The sequence below is a fragment of the Aptenodytes forsteri genome, unplaced genomic scaffold (assembly GCF_000699145.1).
Source record: "Aptenodytes forsteri isolate BGI_AS27 unplaced genomic scaffold, ASM69914v1 Scaffold54, whole genome shotgun sequence".
Taxonomy (NCBI): Eukaryota; Metazoa; Chordata; class Aves; order Sphenisciformes; family Spheniscidae; genus Aptenodytes; species Aptenodytes forsteri.
The window spans coordinates 343,923-371,086 of record NW_008796044.1 but is presented as its reverse complement, the minus strand read 5'-3'; the positions used below and the strand labels follow the sequence as shown (position 1 = coordinate 371,086).

Below are 27,164 nucleotides of genomic sequence, written 5' to 3'. Positions count from 1 at the left end.
TCCAATCTAAACCTCCCCTGGCACAACTTGAGGCCATTTCCTCTCGTCCCATCGCTTGTTACTTGGGAGAAGAGACCGACCCCCACCTCGCTACAACCTCCTTTCAGGGAGTTGTAGAGAGCGAAGTTGTAGTTGCTTGAGGTGATGGTGGTTTTTAAAAGGAATGCTGTTTATTCCCTTGCATAAGCTCTGTATTGCCAACTGTATTTTTAGGGTGTCTTTGTAGCTGTATATCATCACTGAAAGATGTAGTGATAAATAAATAATAATGGATAAGGAACTGATTGAAAAGAAAAAGAGAGGAAGAATAAAAATGAAACCAAATGTGATGCTCTGTTTTAATGACTGGGGTTTTGCAGACTATAAACCATTGGCAAATAACGAGACAGAGTTATATGAAACCCGCGATCCTGAGATGCTGAAGTTGTCCTGCATAGACAGCAGCCCATACCAGTTGGATAGATTTGCAAAATAGACCACGATACAACCCCAAATCCCACCAAAATGCTGGAGGAGATAAAGTAGTGCAGGAAATCCTTTTCCTGTCCCTAGAGAGTGTCCCACAGGGCACGTTGCTGGTCAGGAGCTAGAGGGTGCAAGCAGCCGTTCATTTCAGGGAACGGTTGTGCTGAACGCTGGATCCAGAGTCTGTAGGTTTTGCTGCCTACAGCATGGATGCATGGATGATCAGATTGAAAGGCCAAAAAAAAAGGGCAGTCATTTTGTGTATGATGTTTTTATATGCACTAATAACATACTAATAGGTAGGTTTTGCTGCCTACAGCATGGATGCATGAATGATCAGATTGAAAGGCCAAAAAAAAAGGGCAGTCATTTTGTGTATGATTTATATATATGCACTAATAACATACTAATAGTAAAAAAAAAAAAAAAGAGGAAAAAAAAGATTTCCTTTTGCTTTGGTGAACAGAAGTGAAAGCCCTTAACTTTTCAAGTGGGGCTGGGACTTAAAGACATTTCTGCATTCATTTTTGTGTGGTTGTGATTGTTATGGAAATGTATTTGGGGGTGGATGGACTTGGTTTTAGGTGACCTTCTTGAGTGAGCGTTAGCCATCAGTTACCGAGGGAGGCTTATGTTACTAATTTTTTTGAGATTTATGAAAGAGAGTCTCTCTTACGGTATATATAAATGGACTTTCTTATCTCAGTAGAGTTAGCTGCTTGAGGGAGTATACTCTTTAGGGCAGGGATACTGTGAGAATGGATTTCAGCAATGATCAAATGGGTTTTATCTCATGAAATCGACACTGCATGAAATTTTATTTTAGAGTATTGATACTCTCTGCTGCGGGCCAGATGCAGCCCAGGCTGGCACGGCTAATTCACCTTGGCCACACTCCAGCAGAGCATCCTGTTTCAACAGAGTGGTTAAGCATGTGCTTACCTTTAAGCAGGCAGCTAAATCCTGGTGGTTCCATTGCTGCTCTGGACCATGGCTTCTTGACCGGGGGACAGGTCAGCTGCAAGGAGAACCTGTAGCACGTTCCTCCTCCAGGATTTCTTTCCCTGGGTTAGAGCTGGGCCTGTTACTGGAGAAGTGATGGAGTGATACACGCTTGGGCTGACTTTATTTCAGGGGTCGGTGTCCCCTGCTGATCCCTGCATCAGGCTACCGCTGGGCTTGGACAAGGTGTTGGGGTTGTGGGTGATGCCAGCCAGGCCCTCGTCTGGGAGAGGAGGAGATGTCATCCCTCTGGGCTGCAGCGTGCCCTTCTTGCGAAGGGAGAAGACACTTAATTAGTTGATCTTGGGCAGGAGAACTGTGGCAAACACGCGCAAGCGAGTTTGTGGCATGTTCGGAGCTGACCACAGCTCAGGATGGCTCCATAGGTGCTCCAGAGTCCACCCGGGCACTGCGGCTACGGGCTGGGGCCTCTGCGGTGTGAGTGCTCGAGAGACAATTAAAAGAGAGAATTAAAACATGTTTTGGAAAACAGATTGCCTTTTCTGTTTGAAGTTTCCAAGAAAGCAAAGCAACCTGCCCTTCCCCCGCTTCAGATCCCACCTGTTTTGTTTTTTTTCCTAGAAAAATGTGAAATTCATTAACATGTGGTGAAAGCAATGTAACGACGTCATCTTGATTTAAAATCTGTTTTAAATCTTAAAATGATGGAGCCAGAATCTTGACTGCAAATAGCCTTGCTTTTGTGGGTATGAGGCAGACTGTCAACATTACTCGAACATCTCTGTTTTTAGTAGTTTAGCATCCTTTGCAACAATACCATTTGAAAAGAAAGCAAGAAGAGATGTACGAAGAAAAAAAGAAATTAATATTATTCATGTCAAAAGCCAAGTCCTGCTTGCTGTGCTCAGACGTAGCTGCGGTGCCTCGGGAGAGGAGAGCGAGCAGAGCCTGGCTGAGTGACGGCCGTGAGCTCCGTCAGCATCCCGCGGTGCCCTCCTGGCAGGTGCCATGGCTCCTTCTCCTCTTGTGTCCTCAGCTTTGGGTCACGGCTTCTTGCTGCGCTGTTTTCCGAGAGTGGGAAATATTGCTACGATTAATTGTGTAATTCTTGTCTGTCACCTCCGTCGTCACCTTGAATGTCTGTTTAGACCCAGCATCGCCCTGAATCTCCTTTTGCTCAGCCTGTGCGTTTAGCTCCTGTAGCCTCCTCCTGACTTCCGACAGTAAAATAAGAGAGTTAAATCGCTTTCTCTCCTAGGACTTGGGATTCAAATAGCATAATCCCAGCATTTAATAAGGGCAGCAAAGGCGATCCCGCAACATCCCTGTGAACCTCATTGCTGTTGCCACTGTGTTGGATATAATGTTTTTGTTTGCGTTGCTTAGTGAAGGTCTGGTGCTAAGCAGCACTGCCTGCCCGAAGTTTTCCTCCTGCTGCTGATCTGTGTGTCTACTCGATAATTGGAAACGCTAAAAAGTTCTTTTGAGGTTTTGACTTTCAGGGAGTATTTGGCTTCAAAATATTTGCTGGTATGAGATGACATATGCAGGAGGCTGAAGTGGGGCTGTTTTGCGTGTTGTGGCCACTTGCTCTTACGTGTTTTAGCCTGGAATGGACCTGAATGAGGATTTATTGACCCTTTTTCATTTGCATTGCCAGCTCCATCCCCACACCAATATATCAGAACACTGTTGCTTGCAGGCTAGGAGGACAGGTGTGCCGTAGTGGGAATGTGTTAGGAGGAGAAGTAGTAACCCTGCTAGGAGTAAATGTTGTTCCTCTGCCAGTCCCAAACCTAGGCATCACTAAATTCCCATGTGATTCTTATTTTGTGGTGGATTTTGTCTCTTACACGGAAGTGGTACACAGCATTAGAGCTCACCAACAATGAGTAGACTTTGAATGGTCTTTGTCTTGGTCAAATTAAAAGTTGCCTATTGTGCGGTGGTTTTGTGTGTGTGCCACTCAATAATCTTTTGGTTTCTGAATGATTTATTGTCCTGTGAAGGGAGTCTGCCACCAAAATATTGTCCATCTGTGAGTTTGGAGTTGGCAGAGTGGATGTTGTGGTGCAAACGCTCTCAGGGACAGATTGTGGAGTGATTTCTGGGCTTTCGTATTGTTTGGGTGTGAAGTGCTTTTGGGTGCGTGCTGCCCAGCCTCCCCTTTGGGAGGGCATCTTGAGAACATCTGGGTTGTCTGGCCCTCTGACCTTGGGCAAGGCGGGATGAATCTCTGGAAGCAAAAGCTGGAATCCTGTTTCGGTGTTTCTTGAGAACAGTTAAGATAGGAAACAAGACCTCCAGAAAAGGGCAGACGTGTCAGAGAAAGTTTCTGGTAATATTTTAAGGCTGTAGTGAACTAAGGTTAATTTAATCCATTGGCCAGAAAAAACAGATGAAGTGGCTCAAGCGATCAGACCCCTGCTGATAACGGCCTCGTGGCTGGACGTGCTGGTTTGGCTCTTGCTGGTCCTCGTGATCTCTACCCAAGCCGTGGCCCTGTTGAGGTGGACAGAGATGCATCCATAGACTGGCATGACCGTGCCAGGCCACCAATGAGCTGGCTTCACTGAAAAGCAGAGCTGGCAAAAAAGTTAGGCTGACGAGTGCCCGTGTACAAGTGACACTTTTATCGCAGTAGATTTTATGCCTGTGCAAAGCTACAGTCCAGTCCGCTAATGTCAGCATAAATAGTTTTTTCCCTTGACTCCTTCCCTGCAGTTAATCTGGGGAATCAATGCAGCTGCTGAAGGTGAAGCACAAATTCTCTGAAATGGAGTTGTCCATCCCCTTTCTCCCATACGTGTCCGTGTAACCTGGTAGAGGCTATGCATATGCAAAGGAGAGCCTAATTTATGGCCAGCGTGGCTGACCAAGATTAAATCAAAGCAGGACCGAGCAGAAGTTTTTACTCAAAACCCCCCCACAGTTTGATTGTAAAAACCCAGGTTTGGTTTACTGTCGAGAGCCAGCTCTGGCTAGAATTACATGTTGAGTGCCTGATACAGCGGCCGCAGCTGTCAAGTGAAGGGCAGCCAAATCCGAGTCCTCTTGCACCACGTGCCCGTTGGCAGGTTGGTGTGCAGTCTTTCTGTCCAAGACGCTTGTTTTGTTTCATGGTCTGTTCTGTTCTCTCTCGCCCCTCCCCATCCGCTCTCAGATGTTTGCTGCCGAGGAGAATGTAGATTTTCGGATACACGTGGAGAACCAGACGCGAGCGAGGGACGACGTGAGCAGGAAGCAGCTTCGGCTCTATCAGCTCTACAGCAGGACAAGTGGGAAACACATCCAAGTGCTCGGCAGGAGGATCAGTGCCAAAGGAGAAGATGGAGATAAATATGGTAAGAATATTTACTGGGATCCCCCAGACTCCAGGTCAAAGGCTTTAATCCTATATGATGGGCTGAGAACCTCTTGGGAGAAAAGTAAGAAGAGCAATAAAAAACAGGGTAAAAGGGAAAAAAAACCTTTCCAGGTTAAGAACGTGGGATTTGTTGTGTTGGAGCAGGCTGTCAGCCCGGCTCCCAGCTGCAGGCAGTTCCCACAGTAGTGTCATGCCCCAATTTATTAGTGTGTGATGGTGTTTGAGGAGAAAAATCTTTTTCTGCCCAACAGATGAGTTCACAGTGTGTCTACTGTAATTCATAAACGATACCCAGGTTGGTGATTGGGGATGTTCTTTCCCCATGAACTCTGGGCTCGAGTTTGGGTGAATCTAGTGCTTCAATGAAGCACTCTCATCTTTCTAGGTGGGGGGGATATTCGGTTTGAGCTGAAATTAAGCAGACTTTGGAGCTTTGAGAGTACCCCAGAGCTTAAGTTGAATCTCGGGGTGTGTGGATCCTGCAGGAACGCAAATAATTGAACTTCCCCTGGGCTAGCAGCATGTTCAACTCTTCTCATTGTGATTTGCACACAAGCAACATGTAGAAATGCTGCTAGCAGGCTGAATTACAAAAAAAAATCTAATTCTGGTACATTTTGAGATGGTTGTGGCAGAGATGCTTTTGCTCGAGTTGGTTGCTGGAAGGATTTTAGGGCTGTTCAGAGAACTGGTCCTTTTTCTCTTATGGATGTACAGCCCCGTGCGTTCAGGCGTTGCTGCAGATGTGTGTGTATGCATTGGCTAGCACGCACGTTCACGTGAGGTTGACTTCACGTGCAGCACTGGTGAGGTGGAGGTGGGCTACGATGATGGCAGGTCAAAATCTGGGAACGGTTGTTCCCTTGGGGAGCTTCAGGCAGGATGAGGTACACGCCGTGCCTAGCACAGAGGGCAGCTACTGCCCCTGCCAATGCGGGTGGAGGAGCAGGGTGAGCTGTGCCATGGGAGGTGACAGCTAGAAAGCACCTGGCTGGTGTGAAATGAACCCCCATGGCTGTTGTGTAGAGTCACCCAATCTCTCAGAGAAAGCCTTGCCCCGAGGTCTCATCAACCTTGTCCTTTGTCATTCCCAAATTTCCAGATAAAACAGGAGTGGAAAGTGCCACTTGGCTGCTAATTATTGTGTCATTTTATTGCATTCATCCTCTTAAGGTTTGATATGTAAACTAGTCGCTGCGTGCTCGCTGCTGGCTTCCCAGGAAACGCTCTTGCCCACAGTGACTGTCAGGTAACGTGATGTAGTTTTCCTCTCCATAAAAGAAGGCGGCATTTACAGTGGGGTGCAGCAGGGAAGTGTGCCCGTGAGCAGCTGACAAGTGCTAATTTATGTGTCAAAGCCCATCTTGTCCCCTTCATACATATGCAATCGTGTCTGAACAACAAATCCTCGCGCAGGAGCGTGCTCGTGACCGGTGGCGATGCTGCACAATTGCAGAGCCTGAGATTTCCCGTCTGGGGAGCTCCCCGGTGCCTGCGTCGCTGCTCGCCACCGGATCCTCTCCGCTCCTGGTTGCTGGCGTCCTTCTAACAACCCGGAGTGCTCCAGCCATGGAGGCCATTTGCTGACACCCCCGCTTGCTCCCTCCCCCGCGCCTCCTAATAAAACTCCTTGACGCATCAAGCTGCAAAGCCTTCCCATCCCTAGCTGTGCTGAAAGGTTATGGAAATCTGTTCATCATCTTGCTTGGCACGGGAACACTTAGAGCATGATAATCGGGGAGACAGTGAGGTGGGACATGGAGGTCCAGGATGTGACCACGCAGAGCTCCTAGCTGTGATAATGAAGGGGGGAGAGATGTCAGAGTTACTGAAGTGAGAACCATCTGTGTTACAGCCAAAACTGGATACAAAGGCAATGACACAGGATTCATTATGTGCTGGGAACCCCTCCCCCCGAGGCATTATTATGGAGTAACCTTTGATCAAGACCAGAGAGAGGCTTAAACCAGGTCTGGGGATCTCAACAGTTGCAAACTTTCGATCCACATCTCCGTCTTGCTGGTCGGATCTTCCTCTGAAGGAGGACACTTTTCGTCTCATGCAGCAGACGGCTGTTTTTCCTCCTGCCCTTTTTGTCTCCTTCCCTCTTTCACTGCCTCTACGCTGGCACGGTGAGTCAGAGCCAGGCTTAGCACTGGGGAGTGCCCAGCTCGTTTCTTGGCTACATCGCCCTTGCAGACGGTGCAGTCTCCCACAGCTTCTCCACTGTCTTAACCCTGTCCCCACTGACATGGGAGACGATGGTGGAGGTGATGTGGATTGATGTCCTAAGGATTACAGCCTGGGGAAGGCTTTGGGAGGACGAGAGAGAGCTAATGTCTGAGAAAAGGCAAGAGATGTGGGAAAAGGTGCCCATGAGCTGGCTCCAGCCCTGAATTCTCCCAGCAAGTCAGTCCTATTAAGAGAAGGTAATATTAGGCAAGGGCAACGCAGACTCAGTCTTAATGTGGGAAGCTCTGTCGAGCGGTGTGGCTGTGGCGAAGGTCCATAGTGCTCATCAGCAGCAATTAGCACTAGCCAGCGTTAAGGATGGGGGAGCTAATAACATTTTAGCACCTCTTTCCCCTCTCCTCCCGTACATTCACAACTGGTTAAAGAACAGTGTCCAAGTGAAGAGATGCTGGGGTTTTTTTTGCACATATACTGCTTCCAAATGGCTGGCGTGGGAGGGTTGTCCTGCCTTTGAAGGGAGGTTAGTTTTATTGCAAGGTTTTATTGACTTCTGTAAAACTTCTCACCTCTTGATTGAAGAGAATGCCCAGAAAAGAGGGGAGGTGGCAGATCTCAGGCAGTGAATTGCTCGTTTCCAGGCAGCCACCATGAGTACAGCAAAATGACCAGCCGGCCCTGGTTCAGGGAGAGAAGATACCGCAGGGCTGGGGGAATCCGGCCGGAGGAAGCCCCCTTGAATGTTTTATCCAGGTCTGCAAATGCCACGTGCAAGGAAAAATGCATGCTCTGCAATACGTAGTTTTGCTGGCATAATAATTCCGGTATGTAATTTTTGGTTTCTGCGTTCTTCGGGGCCAAGATCTGACCCCATGTGTCGAATTATTAAATGGCAAATTAAGTCAGTTAATAGAATTAATTGAGTCGATGTAATTCTTTTAATCAGATGGATTTGATCCCTTCTCAGATGAATTAGAATCCATTAACAGATAAGTCAATTATTGGACTAAATTAAATCTAATAATAATGCCTGCTGCTCACAGCAACACTAATTAATCTAAATACACTTACCTATCTTCCAAGGTTGGGGTTTTTTTTAAGGTTTAATTGATGTTCCTAAAGTGCTCTGAGATCTTTAGATAACAGACGATCTATGTGAGCAAAATATTATCTCTTAACAGACTATAAACTAATTAAAAGACTGATCTATTTACAGATTGCATTTTTACTTTAATCTCTTCAACCTATTCAGAAGGAGTTTGCACTGGCCCAGAAAAACAATATTCCTGTTATAAGCTTATTATTACTTTACAGGTTCCTAAGTGGTCCTTTCATTCAGAAAATGAAAGGGGGAAGGAGAAAAAACAACCATTAAAGTGCTGACAAAAAAAGAAAAGGACCTGGAACCTTTATATTCTACCTCCGATAAATGGTACAGATAGGGAAGAGAGGGATCAGTGACCTGAAACCTTAGATCCTTTCATTTATTTTCATTTCACAAAAGGCAGAAGACATTCTATCCTGTTTGTTCATGATCTTTGCATCCGGCGCAGTTGGGGAGACAGAGCTCTCTTGGTTGGGTGAAGGCATTTTTTGCCTCATTTGTATTTCACAGCCATCTGATTTTTGTTTTAATTTGTCCCTGGCTACTGCTGTCCTGCGGGGCGATGAGAAGTGATAGCCATCAGGAGAGAGGTGAGGGGGGTGTGAGAGGTCTTTGGGCTTGCCCTCTCTGTGGAGGTAACTTTTATTTGCGGCGAGTGCTTGGGTGTCCTGAAGGCTGGGATGCGGTACATGTAGGTAGGTTATTAGTCACTCTGTCCCAGGTTGCTATCCAGTGGTATTTTGTCCATTGACCTAGTCTATCACAGTTTAAAAAAACTCTTGGGTCCCCTAGAAGGTTATAAACCATCTATTTTAGAAACCTTCTCGTTTATCAACCTTCTAGTCTACAGCGTGGGAGGCTTTGTTTGAGGACACCCCACGCAAGGGGCAGCGCACAGGTATGACATCTCTCTTCCCAGCATCCCATCGCTGCCAGCGTTTTCAGCCACCCAGGGGAACGGACCCTGAGCCAGTGAAGTCCTCTCGAAGACTCTCCCTGCGTTCACTGGGTTTTAGCTCAGGACTCAAGAGATGCTCCTGAGACAGGAGGTTTGGGGAGGTTAACAAAGCACGGGTTTGCTAGCAGGGTGTCGACAAATCTGGGGTCAGGCAGACCGAGGAGGGAAGCAAATTCAAGAGGTGGTGTGCATGCATGATGCCAGGCATTACCTCCGCGTGTCATGGGAGTTCCTGATACAGAACATCACGCCCCATACAGCTGTGCTTTTTCGGGTGGTACGAGGAAAGCAAGGAGCTCAGGGAGACGGGTGCCTCCTTCCTGGGGCCACCCCAGGCTGGGTGATGTGCTCCGCAGCTTGCAGTCCCCGCCTTCTGTTCTAGCTGGAGCTTCCCAGAGATGCCAGTGGACAAGCCCATGGAGAGCACATTACAGCTGTCTAGACATCAGCCACACTCCATCCCGCCAGAGATTTCGTTTGTGGTAGAAGTGGGCTCTGTTCCATGAGGAGGTGTAATACGTGTGGAAAATATTATTATGGCAAAATAGCCTCCTTTAATTGACTCTAAATTTTGCAGGATTCCTTCCTAGGTTTGGGTAATCCTGTGCTCTCCAGAATTAATGAGCTGACATAGCACTTCTTCGGGTTTGGCAGCCTGACAGCTGATTTAGAACTCCCTAAACTCATTTCACTAATGACTCCCATTTGTTCTATCTCAAAGCCTGGAAACAAATGCAAAATACCAGTGCCATTGTCCCATCTTTAGCAAGTCATTCTTTCCCCTCGGTATTTCTGGCACCTTAACAGCAAGCTGCCTTGGGAAACCTGATTAACCCTTTCCCTTCCTAGAATAGTTAAAATCAATTTTGATCCCCCTCCTGGGAAGGTCAGGAAGAAAAAACTAAACTCATTGTGGCTGGAAGGCACAGAATTAACCTGCAAGAAAGATGGGAGGTGTAGCCCAAGTAGCAATTTAGGTTAGTTAAATGTAGCTGTATTTCCACAGGCTGGACATTCAGAAACCTGCTTTTCTTCCCAGGAACCAGGTATGTGCGAAGGGGCTGTCCATCCCGGTGCAGCTCAGCCCGATACCCGGCATGAACTGTGATTTGCTTTGTAATTTATTCCGCTGAACCATCAGGATGGCTGTTTCCTATTTAAACGACGTATCGCTGCCTCCAGTCTCTTCCCATTACAGTTTTGACATGACAACAAGACAAATAATTTTTTTAAAAGACCTTTTATCTTCTAAACCATTTATTTTCACTTACTTAGCCCGGGGGCAGAGCTGACCTCAGCGTAAGGGATGATCATTCACCATGGCAGCTGTACAGTCATATGGGTCCTGGGGACTGGCCTGAGCCGGAGAAGCCTTCGCCGTCCAGCTGCCGTGTTGTGGCCCTGGTTTTTTTCCCTTCTTGCCCAACTTCCCCTGATTGTTTTTTGTTTTTTTTTTTTCTCCTTAAAATGTCTCCCCTTCTCATCTGCAGTGGGGCAGTGGCGAAGTTTTCCTTTGAAAGCAGGCGTGGGGATGAACTGAAGGGCCGCAGCCGGCTCGCTGCTTTGCTGAACCAGGCGTGGGGCGGCTGGAGCTGGAGCTGGAGCTGGAGCTCCCGGGCTGCGCCAGGCAGCGAGGAGCCTCGCTGCCCTCACCTTCCAGGCAGCTCTGAAAGGTTCCGCGGCCATTTGGAGTGCGCTGTAAGCATCTTAGACGAGCCATCTGTACATTTAAGACATCTTTATTTTTTATGCTGCTGTATCCTGTGCCTGTGCCAGGGTAGGGGAAAGCTCTGCTTAGGTGGGATGAGAAGTTTGGGAATTAAAATCCAAGCCTTTTGCTTTTTGATTCATGACAAACCTATCTCAAATAATGTATTTGTTGCCAATTTCCTTTTCTTTTAGTTTTGATAGCTGCTACCCCAAACTCCCGCTGTGGCCAGCTTCACACCTGAAGTTCAGCTCTTTCTGCAGCGGTCCCTGTTTTGTACCTGTAGTAACAGCAGAAGCTGGTTTTTATTTTTCCTCTGACACTACGGTGATTTTTGATTTCCCTACATCTGGACCTTGAGATAGCTTAAAAAAAAAAATCACCTTTTAGCTCTGTGTCCAAACTTCAAGTCTCCACAATCACTGATCAGGGTTCGGAAAACATAGGCCTGTCTGTCAGTAAATATTAGGGACCCAGAAATAACGAGGAGAAATAATTTTAGAGGTCTGCTGCTAATTTGTCATTTTTAATTTCTGCGTGGAGTGGAAAGTGAGCTACAAAGTGAAAAACCTTTATTTTCATGCAAGTCATAAAAGGGTTTTTGTTAACAGTTTGTGTGTGTATATAATTCTGTGCTGTGATTTAAGTGTTCCCATTAGAAATGCAGAATAGGAAATAGGATCCCATCTGTGAGCAATTTAAGAGGAAGTGAGACAATGGAGTGGATTGCTGCTTCAGTTTAGATAATCAATACAAATATTATTAGTATAGTGATTTATCTTTCGAGACACTTTATGAAAATGTGAATGCCAGACCCTGAAGACAGGTCAATATGGTATTATCTGTTCCTGCCTTGCTGTGATTACGTTTTTTTCCCATGAAGCTCAAGCAGCTGCTTTGCTAAATGTTCTTCCCTGGCTGTGATGAAATAACGCAGAAACAAAGTTAGGGCTTCCCTTTCTCCTCCGTGACTCTGAAAACGCACTGCGCATATTAGTACAAAGATTACTTTTATCTGAAATTTGTACCTGGGGACTGCTGGGTGGATATTGGGAGATGATCTCTAGGGTCCCTTCCAACCCAAACCATTCTATGATTCTATGATGAAGTTCTGGAAGAAGTTTGCATAATTTTAGATATATTTCCAGGCCGTGAGTAATTCTGTGCACAAATGCTGAGAGAGCTCCTTTGAGTTTATTGCAGTTGTTTTATGTTAGTGCCTGTTACCAAACCTCGTATTGTGGTATCTGAGGTTTTCCCATATCTAAGCATTCGGCCAGTCATGAATTCAAGTCGGTTCTTGGGATGCAATTAAAAGTACCCTGCGAATAGGCTAGTCTACATGTCTGAAAGGGTTTTTTAATTGCTTTTACTTTGGAGAGGGGGGAGGGAAAACATTGTCAACAAATCGTCTTGTGAATTTTGGCTTTGGTGTACATTACCATGCATGTTGTCAAGCGGCCACTGAGATTTGTCCTTCCTAAGAGACATTTGGAGGAAATGAAAACTGTCAATAACCCTATTAAGAACATGCCTAATTAAAGTCAGGATGGGAAATGCAAAACTTGGTGTGTAAAGAGCACGCTTCTGCTTGAAGGTAACATGGGATCTTGCTGGGTTACCGTTTGAGAGACCTAAAGTCAGTAGCTTGCTTTGCTGGAGACTCAGTGTTGGTGGTGTTAGCCAAGTCGCTCAGCTGGAACATCTCCGCACTCCACTTTGCTCAGGTTAGGTGGTGGGACACTGAGGCTGGACCCTCTAGACAGTGGAGAGAGAAGGACCTTTGCTCCTCATGTATAACGAAGTGGCACGATTTTCATCCTCTCAATCTCCTCGTGTGTCCCTCCCTCATCTCCAAAACAAGGGTGGCAGCATTCCCTCACCTCGTAGGTGTGCTGTCAGGATAAAAGCATTGCAAATGGAGAGATGCTAAAGAGACGATGGTAATGGAGACCACGTCGGTAGCCTGGTTAGAAGTAATCATTTGGTGGTTTTAGATGCTGTGAGACCATTCTTGTTTTCAGGTTGGGGTTTCCTCAAGAAAGGTGTTAGACTTTATAAAAAAATAAGGCACTTTAATCGCTCAGATTTCACCTCTGCTCTTTTAAAAACCGGATAGTCAGGAATTTCCGCAGCTGCGAGGTGGAGCACAGCAAACATTAATAACGCCAGTAGCATTGCGTGGCCATCTGGAAGAGGAGGGAAGAGCCTTGTTCCCTACAAAACTGCACCGAGCCTCAGGCTCGGCGGAAAGGTGAAAAATAATGAAGCTCCGAAGAGGAGAAATTGCTGATGCATGACGCTTGGAAATCTGGAAGAGTCCAAAAAGGGAGCTGAAAACACCCCCCAAAAATGACTATCTGTGGCTTGAACGAAATAGTGTCCGATCAGCATTCAGAAACCGCTGAATTCAGGCCGTTCCAATACTGGCATTTTCCAGACTGCCTGCCAGTCGGATGCAGAGGAGAACACGTGTAGAGCGTCTGCGGTCTCAGCGCTCGCAAGAAAGGGAAGGCGAGCTGGAAGTAAAGGAGTGAGAAGGCCCAGTAAAAACCCCCTATTTTTTCTTACTGTGAGGAAGAGAGGGGGTATTGGGGTTGGGGGGGGATGGTCGCGTGGCTGCACTCTGTGAGCATCCCTTTTAATGAGCTGTGCCAGCAATTAAATAGCACACGCTTTGGTCCCTGATGAATTTTAAGTATTTTCTGAATGTCCGTAACAGACAATTCATGCTTTTATGGTGATGTAGGAGCTGAGACCTTCTAAATGTCTCCTGAGCTTTGCGTCCCTGACTTCTGCTGTAGTCACCCTGGGGATGTGCCTGTCCTTTGCTGATGCTACCTGGAGTGGTTGGGCTTGAAGAATCACTGGGTAGTGCGCAGATTTATTTTGCCCTCGTCTCTGAGAGCTGAAATGCGTGCCTAAAAGGCCTTCTCCTCCTCTGCATTCGCAGCTGCCAAAAAGGGCGCCTTTCTTCCCAAAGCAATAGGAAAAACAATCCTGCCATCTGCCGTGACCCTGCTGCCTTCTAGCTGTAACGAGTTTTGGGTCCTCTCAACAAGCGGTTTCCCAACGATCACAACTGGGTGGCAGCTGTGCTGGCTGGAAGGATCCGGCCCTAGGTAGCGCCGTGGAGAGGAGTCCTTGTTCTCCGACGCTGCTCAGCTGCTTCTGTTCCTCATCCAAGAGCTGGGCTGGTGGGATGGAGGAGGAGCGGATGTTGCGCCTGAGCGGCGTGATGGTGATGCAAGCCATTGGCATTTGAGCATATGGTAGGAGACATACGCTTGGGATCCTGGCTTCAAGTTGGTGCGGCTGGTATGGTTTGATTTATACCTGACGTTCTCAAGTGCTTTTGGGAGGACAAGCAGGAAAGGAAACGGGTGGTCGGATGTGAGAGGGGAGCTCCAGCAGCATGGGACATCACCCACAGGCGCTGGACGTATGTGAGGGGGGAGCTCCAGCAGCAGGGGACACCCCCCCCAGCCGCTGGAGGCGGTGAAGACCTCAGCGTGGAGAAGCAGCAGGGAAGGGCTAAGAATAGGATGGCATGTAGACACTGGATAAATCTAAAAAAATAATGTCCAAAAGGCCTCAACGCTTGTGCAGGGACAGTCATGAAGCTCACAGTGTGTCCATGCCCCCTGTGTGGTATGGGTGTGAGGCGTATCCTCACCACACAAGCCCTGTTACCGCTCTGGCAGATTTTTGCAGGGGTGAGTGCTGAAGCAGACTGAGGGGGGCTTTGGGTTCCTAGTTTCAAATCACACATTGTGTTGAGGTAGAGGGTGAACTCCACAGCTGCTGAAAGCTGGTCTTGTCCTGTTGGGATCAGTGATGTTGTCCCAGGTTCCAGCAGCAGATGAGCTTGCCTAAAGGTAACTTCAGTATAAATCCCAAATAACGTTTCTGCTGGTTGCAGGGAGGGATCACAGGGCTGGATCTCTGTTACAACTGAGGCCTGATTATCCTCTTTCCTACACTCATGAAACTCCACCGACTTCAGCAGAGCCATTCCTGGAGCTCCTGTGTGAGACTGAAAGGAGATTAAGTCCCCAGCAGTGCCTCCCCTTCCTCCTGTGTCTTGCACCTTTGTTAAGACCTTGCATTTCAAACCATTTTAGCTGGTGGGAGGCAAATCAAAGCTGTTAGGTTTTAGCTGGTGACAATGGTAGGGTGCTGCGTGGTGTGCCCAGCCTCTTGCCTTTGTGCGACGTTTGCTCAGCGGTGATTCTTGCCTTTATTTCATTTGCTTCTGCATCTGCATTTGTAACCGTTTTTTTCAAGTTAAGTTTCTGACTGGTGACTCATTAGGAGTAAATAGGCAAAAGGATATTGACTTTACACCTACTAATTTGGGGGTGCTAACAAGCAAATGTAAGAGCTGTATAGTCACCGGGTAAATTGTTCCACCTGGGAGGACTGGAGGAGGAGAGATAAAAAGCATTGCAAAGAAACTGCACTTTTGTTTCTAGCTACTAGCCTTGGTTGTTCTTGCAACCATAATGAGTTTGGGTGAACATTTGACAGTCACCATTGCTGTAATCTGTTTTGAGCATCGCCAGGATTTTCTAGTGCTGGAACTATTAGACCTGTGTGGGCACGAGAAGAAGCTAAGATCCTAATTAGAAGATGCTAAATATGTTCGCTCAGAAATGAGGTGCCCTTTACGGCGGCTGGTGGAACAAACCCTTCTTCCCGCGGCATATGTGAGTGCAGGGCGGCGGATGAGTCAGGATGCACGTCGCTGCCGGTGCTGGCGTGCTGCGCGTGTGCTGCACTCGGAAGGGGAGTTAGAGACATACAGTAGCTTTAATATAGCTAGTATAGGTACCGACAGCAGCAAACATCAGCGGTGTGGGGTGCCCATTAGGTAAATGCGAATCAGTTTGGCTTCGTGGACTGTGGCTGCAGGGACGGCAGAGGCTCATGGTCATGGCTGTGGCCATGGGCAGCTCACTCCTGCTGAGGTCTGTTCTCAGTTTCGCTGGTGCTGGGGCCCAAGTCAGCTGCAGATGTGTCTGTCCCTCTCCAGCCACGTCTCTGATGCAGTGACCACGCACCCTTAGGTATGCTTAAATCAGGACAAGGATGTCAGCTTTCTCGGGAAGAGCAACCTGTTGCAGGGGAGCTGGAGCACAGCTAAGGAGCGATGGTCTGTAGCCCTGATGGTCCTGCTCTGAGCAGAGGGTTGAGCTGGATGACCTCTGGAGAGCCTTCCCAGCCTAAATTGTTTTGTGATTTGGTGAGTGTCTTTCAACACTGATTGTCAGAACAGAACTGGCAGGTAGTCATCAATGATCCGTTGCTTTGAAGGCAGTGGTTCTCCTTTGGATGCATTCAGTGGGACCCTTAGGAAGTGCCTTTTCGTGGTTTGTCCTTCTCTTTTCTCCTTGTGATTTTTGTATTGAGATTTTCAAGAATTTATATTATGTAAAAAATTGGATGTAGGCAAAGTTTTCCATTCTACCACTTTAGTCCTTCTGCCCTTTCCCTCAGCTTGGGGTGACCCACTTATATCTGTAAAGATGATACCATCTGCACAAAGGTATATAAACTGCAGTTTATCTTAAAAGGTGTGTGCTGCGGAGTGGAGAGGCACACTTTGTACCGGCGCAGTAACCAGTTATCATCTCTGCTTTCTGGACACGAATCTGGTTTACTGTGTACTTTGAATGGAAGGAAGGAGTCCCCAGTCCTGCTGTATCCGATGTCAGGCTCCCTTTCACCGGCTACTGCTCTGCGGCTGTGACTTCCAGCCTCACTCCTCCTCCTTGGTGCCTGACCTGGCTGCAGCCAATATCTATCTGTCTCTCAGCAGGAGGAATCTGAGGAAACGCAGCAAACTTCAGCTCCTGGGGCTAAATTGTTGTGCTCTGTAACAGCAAACTGTGTTGAACTAATTGACAACCAGCTTTAAATGTACCCCGATCAAGCAAATACATTGATTTATTTTTTCCTCTCTTACCAAGTGTTAAGCGCCTTCCAGCTCGGTTTCCTCCCCAAGAACTAGATAACTCATCTATTGTGTAGTAAAACTGATGGGCAGTTTTGACCTCTATACAATCTTCTCAGTATGTTGAGGGAGGAAGGAGTTTCTTATACTCATATGAATGTTTGACCACTTAAAAAAAGCAAAACAAAAAAAGCCCAACCCAAAACCACACACAACACAAAAGATGATCCATTTTCTCTGGATGTCTTTGAAAGAAGCTTAGTTTAGAGACAGACTGGAGAGAAAGGCTATTGATTTTGTTTGACCTCCAAACAGACTGCGGTCAGTATATTTTCCCTGTTGGAAGTGGTTCAGGGCTCTGAATTTCCGTGTCAGCGTTTGTATTCTGAAGCGCATTGGAGCTTTTGCTGCTCCTTCAATAAATAGCAAGCTGTAGGGAAAGGTAATGCTGGTATATATGTATTTCCCTCTGGATCTGCCCTTCCTTTCTTTTTCTTGCCTGTATAACTCGGTCGTGTTGCTGATTAAGCATTTACAAGTCCTTTTCACTGACCGTCATGCAGGTTAGTGGCTTAAGCTGGGACTACAAGCAACAGTTTCATAATCCCTGTCTTGCTTTTTCCAGTGCTGAGCCAGGTCCTTTCCCAGCCTCTCGCCTGCACCAGCACCCACTGCTGTACCTGGCGCAAAGAGAGAGACGCCTTCCTGTACACAGTAATAAACCCTCTAAAAAATACCATCCCCAGATTATTTTCAACCTTTACATAGGAAAGCCTTCCTGATGGCACTTAGTCTCCTGCAGTGAGATAGAATATTCTGTTTGGTGACTCCCGTAGTACTGGAAACGCTCTGCTCAGTACAGGTTTTTCGTAGTTTTGTAGATGTTCTTGTAAAATGGCTTCTGACAACTGATGTGCCCTTTCTCTGGCAATCGCCTATCAAAGCGTGGCTTCAAGGGATGGAAATACCTGTAGGATGTGTTGATTGTCAGGTTTCTAAATGAACTCCTCAGAGCTCCTTTGAGATGAGCAGTACCAGTCGGCATCTCTTCATGCCGAGGTGTCGACTGCGTTATCTCCTCCTAATTTAACAATAATGCTTCACACGGCGTGGTTCTGGTTTGTATGCTTCCGCCCGCTTTGCGGCAAATTCAACACAGCAAGTTTGCTGCTGTCGGCACATCAAAGGGCAGCCCGATAAACCCGCCACGATGTAATCAAGCTGTAGGCAGAGGGTTGCTGATGTTGGATACCAGTTGCTGAGCTCCCCTGTTGGCTTTGGCAGCATGAGCTTCATTTCTAACCCACGTGGACAAACGTTCCTCTTGGTCCTGATGCTGATTCCCTCTTTAGAGAAAGGGTTGGTCTTCCTTGCCACTGCCAGCCGCACGTCTGCTTCTAGCTGTGTTTTGGGCCAGGGTGGAGGCTGCTGGTACGGATGCGTGAGAGCCTGTGGCATAATGTGGTCTGTTGACAATTACACAGCGTCAGTTTCTAACTTAAGCACTTAATTTCCCAGAGAGTAATAGCCCACTGCATCCCTAAAAAATAATGAATGGTGGAAGATGTATTTGCGCAGCCTGTGCCAAGTCAAGCTGAGGTTGCAGCCTACGTTGCCTGTGTAACTCTAGTGACTCCCCGGAGCAGGACTTTAAGGGTTCCCCAGAACCTTTTCTTGCTGTCTTTAACCCAACCCCCCCCCCCTACATCTGAATATTCAATTACATTAACCCTTTGCTAATGGCTCAGCAAACACCTCTGAGAGTGGTGAGAAAGAGACCTGTAACTGTTAAACCTCTGCACAAACATGAAGGCAAGGAGCCGACGGAGGGAGATTGTGGGAGGTGACGGACTTGCTCCCAGCGATCCCCCAGCCCCAGGCAGGGCGTGAGCCTGCCCAGCGCTGCCCAGCACTGTTCACCCTGCGCGTCCCCACGGCTGGAGCTGCTGGAGGTGGGTCCCACGGGTGCTGCCTGCCGGCCTCCTCGGCTGCCCAGCCACGCTGGGAGCTCGAGTCTACCCTGGGTACCGGTGCTGCTAATTATCCCTTGGCTCCAGTTCCCACGGCTTGCGTGGCGAGTGGTCCCCCCCTGTTTGCACTGGGCCACTGGGCAGAAGAGGGCAATGCAGAGGCACTGCCATGGTGTCTGGGACGATTTAGTCATAATTATTACTAATACAGCAATAATATTCATCAACCTGCTACTTGTCTTGGGAGTAAGTAGTCCTGGGCTTGCAGTCTGAGCACAGACTGGTCTGTTTAGGTATTACCCACCTCAAGGTTATCATGAAGCTTTGTTAACTAATAAACAGAAAGTTTTGCCAGAGCCCTGAGCGGCAGGTGATGTATCAGTAAAACATGTCGTTGGAAACGTAGGTAATCACTGGGAAAGCAGCAATGCTATTTGTTACCCTATTGCAATGGCTTCCGTAGGTGGTCTCCAGTACATTGTGATGGTGGATCAGGAATATGACAGTTTCTTGTTAATGATCTAAATCAAAAACTAAGCACGCATAGAAAAACAAAGATGTCCTTATGTTTTAAGTGCCTGTAATCTGTTTCGAAGAGCTGGGTACCAAAATATCCCTTTGATTCTCAAAGGTAATTGTACCTCTTAATTAGCTGGAGAAAAAAAACCCCACAGCTCGAGATCTTGCTATATAAATTATAATTAACCCCTTGGCACTGGAAGTTGAGATTTCCTGCCCCCGAGCACAAATGCAAAACGCATTAGCAGCACTTAACGTCAGGCACTCACCCACCACAGCCGAGGGGTCAGCTCGCTACCCCATAAATACTGCTGCGCTCCCAAGTCCGGTAGGAGAATGGCAGGGAAGCCGCGGAAACCCGAGGGGAAGCACTAAATACACCATTTGAGGATGTTTGACCTGCTTTTTTTTCAGAGCTGCAAATGCCCCAGCAGGAAGGACAACACAGAAAAAAAAAACCCAAACCCCGGTGAGGAGATGGGAGCAAGGAGAGGGACGCTTCCCGGCGAGCGGTTTTGTTAGCCGACATGGCTGGTTGCTTCGCCGTGAGAATGGCTCTCGGCGCTCCCGCCTCACACACCTCCAGCGAAATAATTGTCTGGTGCCAGACACACTTGGCTGTGCCTGTTGTATGCAGAGCGCGCCAGCCAGGGGCCGACGGCCACCCACTGCTGTCATTCACCAGCATCCTGCTTTTTTGTCTCCTTTTCATTCGTGCCTGTTGGGGGATGAGCTTTAACTCTTCACACCGGAGGTGGACCTGCAGTGAAACACCAGGTCGGGGCAGCTGGAGGCAGGGAGGAGGGCAGCGTGGCAGTTGCTGTGGGGAGGCTGGAGGCTGGCCTGAACCTGCTTGCACCTGCGGCTCTTCCCTTCCCGCTCCCCTGATCTACAAAGGGTCTCTGCTCACTTCATGACCTCGGTGGGACATGGCCTGGTGGACACCTGGATTTAGGGAAAGCCATCTGCATTCCCCACCAGGAGCTTGCACAGAAGCTCCTTAGTTCAAGTTAGCCGGTTCCTTTGCTCCTTTGGGGTCCTGGTTGGAGAAATGACTCTCTTCTGCCATGGATCAGTCCCAGGGTGGCTGCAACTCTGCGCTGGGCTATAAAGCCCTTGCAGATAAGGTGTTGTTTGCCAAGTGCTGTCTCTTGCCCCACGGCTTGTGTGGTGTGTCCTCGGGCTCCTTCGTGCCGGCAGCTCTGGTGGTGAGGGGTGTCGTGGGCACTGGCAGCTCCTCTTGCAGCAACAGTGGTCGGCTGAGCTCAGGTGGTGGCAGCAGGTGTGGGTGACTTGGCCACCTTGGCAGGTTTCTAAGGTGGCTTCATCCTCCCACGGCAAAGGTGAGGGGCAGCCCTGCTCCTTGGGCTCGGTACGGAGATGTGGCTGTCAGGGCTGCCTTTAAATATTTCAAGTCTGCTGGGTATAAATAGCGGTGGGGAATTTTCTTCTCCTGTCTGCTCCAAAGATTGTAGAAGGAGATAAAATAAGAGAGCAGCGAGGTGTCCCGGCAGGGAGGAGGGACGTGCTCGCTGGCACGGGGTAGCGATTGCTGGAAGGAGGGTTTGTCCTTTGGGTTTTGTCCTTTGTCTGTATGTCTGAAGATTTTAGAAGTGAATTATGTGCTGATTAAAGAGCTGGCTGAAGAGCCCTCCAGGCTAAACGAGCTCTGTCTATCCATGTTAGGAGGGGTGCAGTCTGGACACCTACAGGAGCAGCGTCACCTACCAGCATGGCACCCACTGCCTCGAGGGACCGTCCCCTGCGTGGATCTATGGGGCCACCCCCTCCAGGGTGGGGAGAGGAGGGGAGGATGCTCTAGTGCAGGGAGGAGAGAAAGGGGCTGAGAAAATTTTGGATGGAAACATGGGACTGAGTCTGAGCTTTATAGGTGATGTGGGGCTCTAGATAAATTGAAACTGGCATAAGTAACAAATAATATAATTTGGATTTTACACTGTCAGTGCTGATCCTTTAAGCCCAGAATACCACAAAATAAGCCATTAGAGATACTGTCTCTTTTCTTTGCTGCTCTTGTTTATAATGCCACAGATGAGGACTGGCTTAGTTCTGTACTTGATTTACTTTTTATATAAAGATTTAACATGGGATCTCCTTTTCTTAATCCAAACACTTATGGTTTGAATGCAGAATTATATTTGAGATTTTCAAAGTACCTTTATTAAAAGGTAAAACTAATTTTACAGTTCTGACAGGTCTTATTTAAATACCCAGTGCCAGATGCCTTTTGTCCCAAATGACTCTAGAAATGAGAAACAAAAAAGGCTTTAAAAACTTCTCCTGCAATTAAAATGCAATAAAAGGCAAGTAAATAGTCTTCCCTATGCTGTGGACTGGGGGTAATAGTTTAAGAAAAGCCCCGTGATGAATGTGTTCCCAAAAATAAATATATGAAACCAAAGGTGCTAAAGGCAGAGTTAATGAGATACCTGAATTTTGTTGTTATTTCTGTTGCTGCTGCTCTGAGAATAGTTGAAACAATTGTGCTGTGTCTGTAAGCAGAGACCTTTTCAAAGGGACTGATGCGGAGGACCCTCCTCCAAGGTGCTTCACCCGAGGGACTCGCTTTGGCTGCAGTTGGTTCCAGAGGATGTGTCCCCCCAGGTGCTATAGAAGATCAGTTCTTGCCCACCTCTTTCAATCCTTACCCCAAAATAGTCACACTCTCATACTCTCATCTAAGAGTGGCGATTGTGTATACTTCATTTAATAGTATGTTATCTTTTATATGGCAAAAGTGAGCATCAGCAGCACAAGCGTTAAAGAGTCGGGTATCTTTGAAATTGCGTTTGCCTCCATTTGTAAGAGCAAACCCTGTTTAAAATCTTAAAACATAGAGGAATTTTCCCCATGTGCCAGAACGTTTTTTCTGGTAGGTTGTGCTGCTGCCTCTGCTCCTCTGGGTTCCAGAGCCACAAGAATCCCATTGAAAATACTGGAGCATCCTGCAACTTTTATTTTCAGCATATTTTTTTACTTGCTGGAAGAAGGGAAAGTTACAATGAGCCCCTTTGAGAAAATGCACGAGCGTGCTTATATTCCCATCCATAATATTAATTGTCATAATTTCAACTTTTACTGGAGGGCACAGAATACTAAAACCTGCATGGCAGAACATAGCATCTTTTTATATCAGGCACAGCTGATAATCTTAGTTCAACTAACACTGCAAATACTCTACATGTTTCTCCTGATTAGCCCCATTTTGGAGCACTCACAAGTACAACAGTGGAGCCTGGATGGACTAACTTTTGGAGTATGCGAAACCATCATGGTGTTGGCATACGGGAGAGATTTATGTGTTTGGGACTCCTCGGTAAGAAGATATGGTGATGCTAACATCACACCTCCTTCATTGCCGAGGATGGGCAGCCAACCACCAGGTTGCCCAAGAGAGGTGGGTGAGTGTGTCAGAGTAAATGTGGTCTGTCCTACGCTTCTGGCCACAAATAAAGCAGCTTTGGAGAAGCAAGAGTACATGGGGTTCCTATAGTTGTCATTCTCTGCTTATTGTTATTTTTGTGTACATCAGTATTTTTTGGGGGTTCAGCTGAGACTGGGAAGAAGAGAGTCAAAGTAACCTCAGCAGGGTTTGTTCTTGCGGTAATCCTAACCCTCTGTGGGACGGGAAAGGTTCACACTATTTCCAGACCCAAGAGACTCCAGTGCTTTGGATGCGTTTCAGCTAGGCGCTCCGGGCCAGGTTCTGAGGTCCTTGTCTGTTGGGCTTGACTATGTCAGTAGGAGTTTATTCAAATGAGAATGATCAAAGACATCAGGGTTTGGCCCTTTATTTTTCATTTTAGGTGCTTTTTCAAGCATTACAGAGCTTCTGAACTTTTTTGAGGCTCATCCTGCACTAATTCCAGACTCGGAGCCTGGCAGCTTGTCAAGCAGTTTTCCCGCCTCTGTAGCAATACTGTCCACTTGAGCTGTGTTTGGAGGCAGCAAGACACCCTGGTGAGATAGAGGAATTTCTGTGCTAACATTTTTAACGTTTCTCTTTCCAGGCCTACTTCTTAGTCATTGCGAGTGTGCAGGTGGCAAAGTTCAGTGCAGAATTTGTTCGCTGCCGCTCCCTGCCCGGGCGTTTTTAAAGCACGCAACCTATCGCCTCCAGTTTTACTGAATCTTGCCTAAATAAGCTTATTCACCATCATTGAAGCAGCTGCCAATTTTAGTGTCTCTTATGGTGAATTATGTATAAAACATCTGCAAGAGGCCAAGTCTGATTCCCCACTGCTTAATCCTGTTTTCTTAGATCTCCAAATGGGTGCAAATGGCTTGGTGTCAGAATGACAGTATTTTACATTCATTTTTCACATGGGTAAACGATGACCAGACTCTGGGTAGTGCAGGCTTGGGCCAGTAACATGGTACTTACAATTTTAATATTGTCCTCAGATATTTTTAATTTTTTTTGTTTTTGACAGAATCACAGGTTCTGTGACTTATTAACTTTTTATTTAAGTTGGGCAAAATCTGTAAGACTTACCTTCGTATTTGTTCTGGTTTTACGTCAGCTAAATTATCAAACAGTTTTTGTGTGCGTGGACTGATTAAAGACCTCAAATTAGCAAATTTTCATTTAAGCTTCTCCCAAGTTATTTTATAGGGACCACGTCTGGAAGCTTTGTCATCCTTCAGGAGCTGGAGTGGGCAATCCTGAAAAGAGTACTTTGTTTCAGAATATTCTTTTTCCCTTGATATTGCTATTCTGGCATAAGCAGCACATCTCCTACAGGGTGGGGAGGCAGACTCTTCCCGAGATGGTCCCTGAGATGCTCGGGGAACACCAGCAGCTCAGCATCGTTCCCTGGGCATGTTTCGTTAGCCACCGCTGAACTGGTAGTGGAATTTTTTGGGTGGGCATCCCTACAGGTGAGACCACTGTAATGGTGTGACAGGCTTAAATAGCGGAGGTTTCCCTAGTGTGCGAGTGATATTTTAGTACCTGAATATCTTGGTCTGTGCGCCCTGCGGGGTTAAGTGCCCGTGGCAGCACGTCACGCTCACACATCTGTCTTGGGCTGGGTACTCAGGCTGGCGGGGTTGGCACCAGCAGGGATATTTCCGCATGTCTTGGCCTCATGTCATGTAGACGTGCCCAGTGAGCGCTGAGGGGTTAGCTCAGCATCCTGGAAATGGGACAGGACGCCTTCTTGGTGTTAGGTTGTTGGTTGCAGATGAGAGTGCCTGAAAGCATCTCCTGGAGACTGAAGCTCCTGTCAGCTAGCGCAAGGTGAAACCCAGAGGAAGGTGTCCCAGAGTGCGCCAGAAAAAGGAACTTTAGCCCTTGTTTCTCTGTTGAAAGTGCTGCGATCCTGCACTTTTCTCTATCACGTCAAGCCCTTGGGGCTGTTGCAGGTAGGCAGGGTGAGGAGACAGCCCTGTGGAGGGCTGGGGAGGGGGGAAGCTCGCACCTCCGTGTCCAAAGCCGTGCTCTCGGCGTGTCCAGCCATGCGGCCGGTGGCAGAGGTGGGACCCTGAAGCCATGTAGGGGTCTTTATCAGCACTCGAGGGACTTCCGATGTGTGTGAAGTCCTTTGTGTGAAAGTATTTGCGGGATCAGGTTGCTGCAGTGTAAGTGCCTTTGAGGTCTTTGCTGCATTATAGATTTTCTTCTGATATCTCCCATGCAAATATTTAACCTGTCTGGTTCCTGAGAGCTACTAAGGCTGTTACGCAGGTGGCAGGTTGTCTCTGCAGTCTTTCCTTTGTTCACACAGAGCCCTGTGTCCTGCTCCCCTTCCCGCCCCAAAATCGGGCACGGAGAAGTGCCGCGGGGGACTTGGCACTTGGTGTATATTGATGTGCTGATGCTCTGAGGGGCTTATGCGATCCAAATCCTGTCTTTTTCCCTAACTGCATCAGCTGACCGAGTAAAGATATGATGTTTAAATGAGGTTTAAAAGAAAACCTCATTTAGAGAGGTGGCATTTTTAAAAGCCTGGGTTAAAACTGGGTGTGTGCTGCTCCCTGTGCAGTCCCCCTACTCTAATACCGGGTAATTCCCTTGCTTGTGCAAAGTGATGGCTTAAAAAAGAAAATACGTGGAGCCTGGACCTTGGAGCTGCTCTTACTCCTCCTCCCCACTACCATCCCTTTTAATAATTTGACATACATATCCTATGCTCGCTCAAGACAGACTCGATGAGCTAATTGCAGTGGTATGTGGGTCAGGGCTCTGCCCTCCTGAGCACCAGCCTTATTGATTTCGGTGGTTACTCCTGATTTGGACCTGAATAATTGAGAAGGAAGTTGGGTTGTATGGGTTATAACTATTTAAGATGATACAATTTGGAGGAATATACAAGTGTGCAAACAAAATGTGAGGATGCAGCCTAGATTCCCTCACTTGTTCATAGCCTGCGGGCTTTATTAAACCCTCCAGACTTTACCTAATTTTGGCGTTATTCCCTCGTCATTACGTCATGAATGTGAAGTGGAGACAGGGTCATTCTCTCCTATGTTGTGGTCCTGTAAGGGATTCACGTGGTTTTGGTAGGGGGTAGGCCGTTTTTGAACAGGTTTCAACTATTTTAAGCACCCTTGGCCATGCTGGGGTTCTCGCTGGAAGATTCAATCTTACCAGAGAGTAAATTTTACTCTCCCGTCAGATGCGGTATATGCTGTGAACTATGGAAATGCACTTTGTCTCGGTTCATAGCATCAGAGTTACTAAACTGGAAAGCTGCCCTCCATCACAGACGCTGTGGTCCCAGCCTCGGCGTATCCTTCCTCTTCATTAACTGGAAATGGTTTCAAGTGCCGAGAATAGTTTCCCCGACTTTGTAATTGCATGAGAAAAAAAGTGCAACAAAAGCAACAAAATCTCGGTCCCCTCTGAGGGCCTTTTCCCCAGGAAATCTGTTTTAGCTGGCCTGCTTCAAGATGCCCGCGGGCAGCGTAAGCGGCTTTTTCTCTGCAGTTCCTTTTGCAGGATTTATACCTGGGGAAAAAAAAAAAAGAAGGCAATGGAGGATAGACTCGAAGTATCCAGTCCTTCTGCACGTTCATTGTGTTTTCCTCTTTGTCCCTTTTTTTTATCTGAAACTGGCTAGCTGTTAGGCCTTTGTGGTAGGTACGTGTAAACCTCACACTTCTCAGGTGCCCTCTTTCTCCTTTCTTTCCCTGTGCTTTTCTGGCTCTCGTCCTCCCACTCCCAGGAAATATTTGAAAGATAATTTGGCATATTTTCTGCCACCTTCACATATCTCCCTGACTTCATGTTTTCTTAGCTGGAAGATAGCTTTTCAACATATATATGTAATCCTTTTCACCTAGACATGTGAGGAATTCCAATCTCTTCCAGTGGGAGTTTTCAGGAAGGTTTAGGTTAAATGGGCCAATAAGGCAAAAGCATGTAGCAGAAGATCTCACCCTCTAAAGACACCTTTTCTCTTCAGCTCTTTTTTTTTCCCCTCTGGAAAATATATCAGAATATCTAGCTGTCAAAGAATTTAAACAATAATACCTGATCTGAAGGCTAGAGTGCAGGGCTTTTGAAAATAAAGATTATAATCTCTCTATGGTGTATCCAGGGACTAACGGAGCTGGAAGGCAGGTGTCCTGAGCGGCAGACTGCCGTGGGGACACTGCTCCAGCTTGGTGGGACTTATTTTGCCTGAGCTCTCAATGGAAATTCTCTTGGATTTTCCCTGGCACTTTCGCTGTGGCCATAGCATCTTTATCATAGAAACAAGACAGCAAGCCAAGTCCAGTTTACATTAATTTAAATCCTGCTGGTGGTGACTGAGCTTTTCTCCTGCCACGTGTGAGTGGGGTGGGAGACCTCAGCAGCCCCTTCTGCTGGGCCAGCCTCCATCCCCCAGAAACTCCTGTTGCAGTGTTCAGGGCTGGGATTCATCCCAGCTGATTTTAGCTGACTAGATGTGTTGTCCAAGGTCCCTGTCTGGGCTCCTAAGAGAATTTAGGGAGA

The 27,164-nt window shown here is 47.3% G+C and overlaps 1 protein-coding gene across 1 annotated transcript in view; it reads left to right on the top strand.

The window, feature by feature from the left end:
• The window catches only part of FGF18 (fibroblast growth factor 18), a 79,275-nt gene that overhangs the window by 24,605 nt on the left and 27,506 nt on the right, over positions 1-27,164 (top strand). Inside the window, exon 3 of the mRNA XM_009285977.1 lies at positions 4,592-4,772. Coding sequence (XP_009284252.1) covers positions 4,592-4,772 — 181 coding nt within the window. The remainder of the gene's footprint in view (positions 1-4,591; positions 4,773-27,164) is intronic.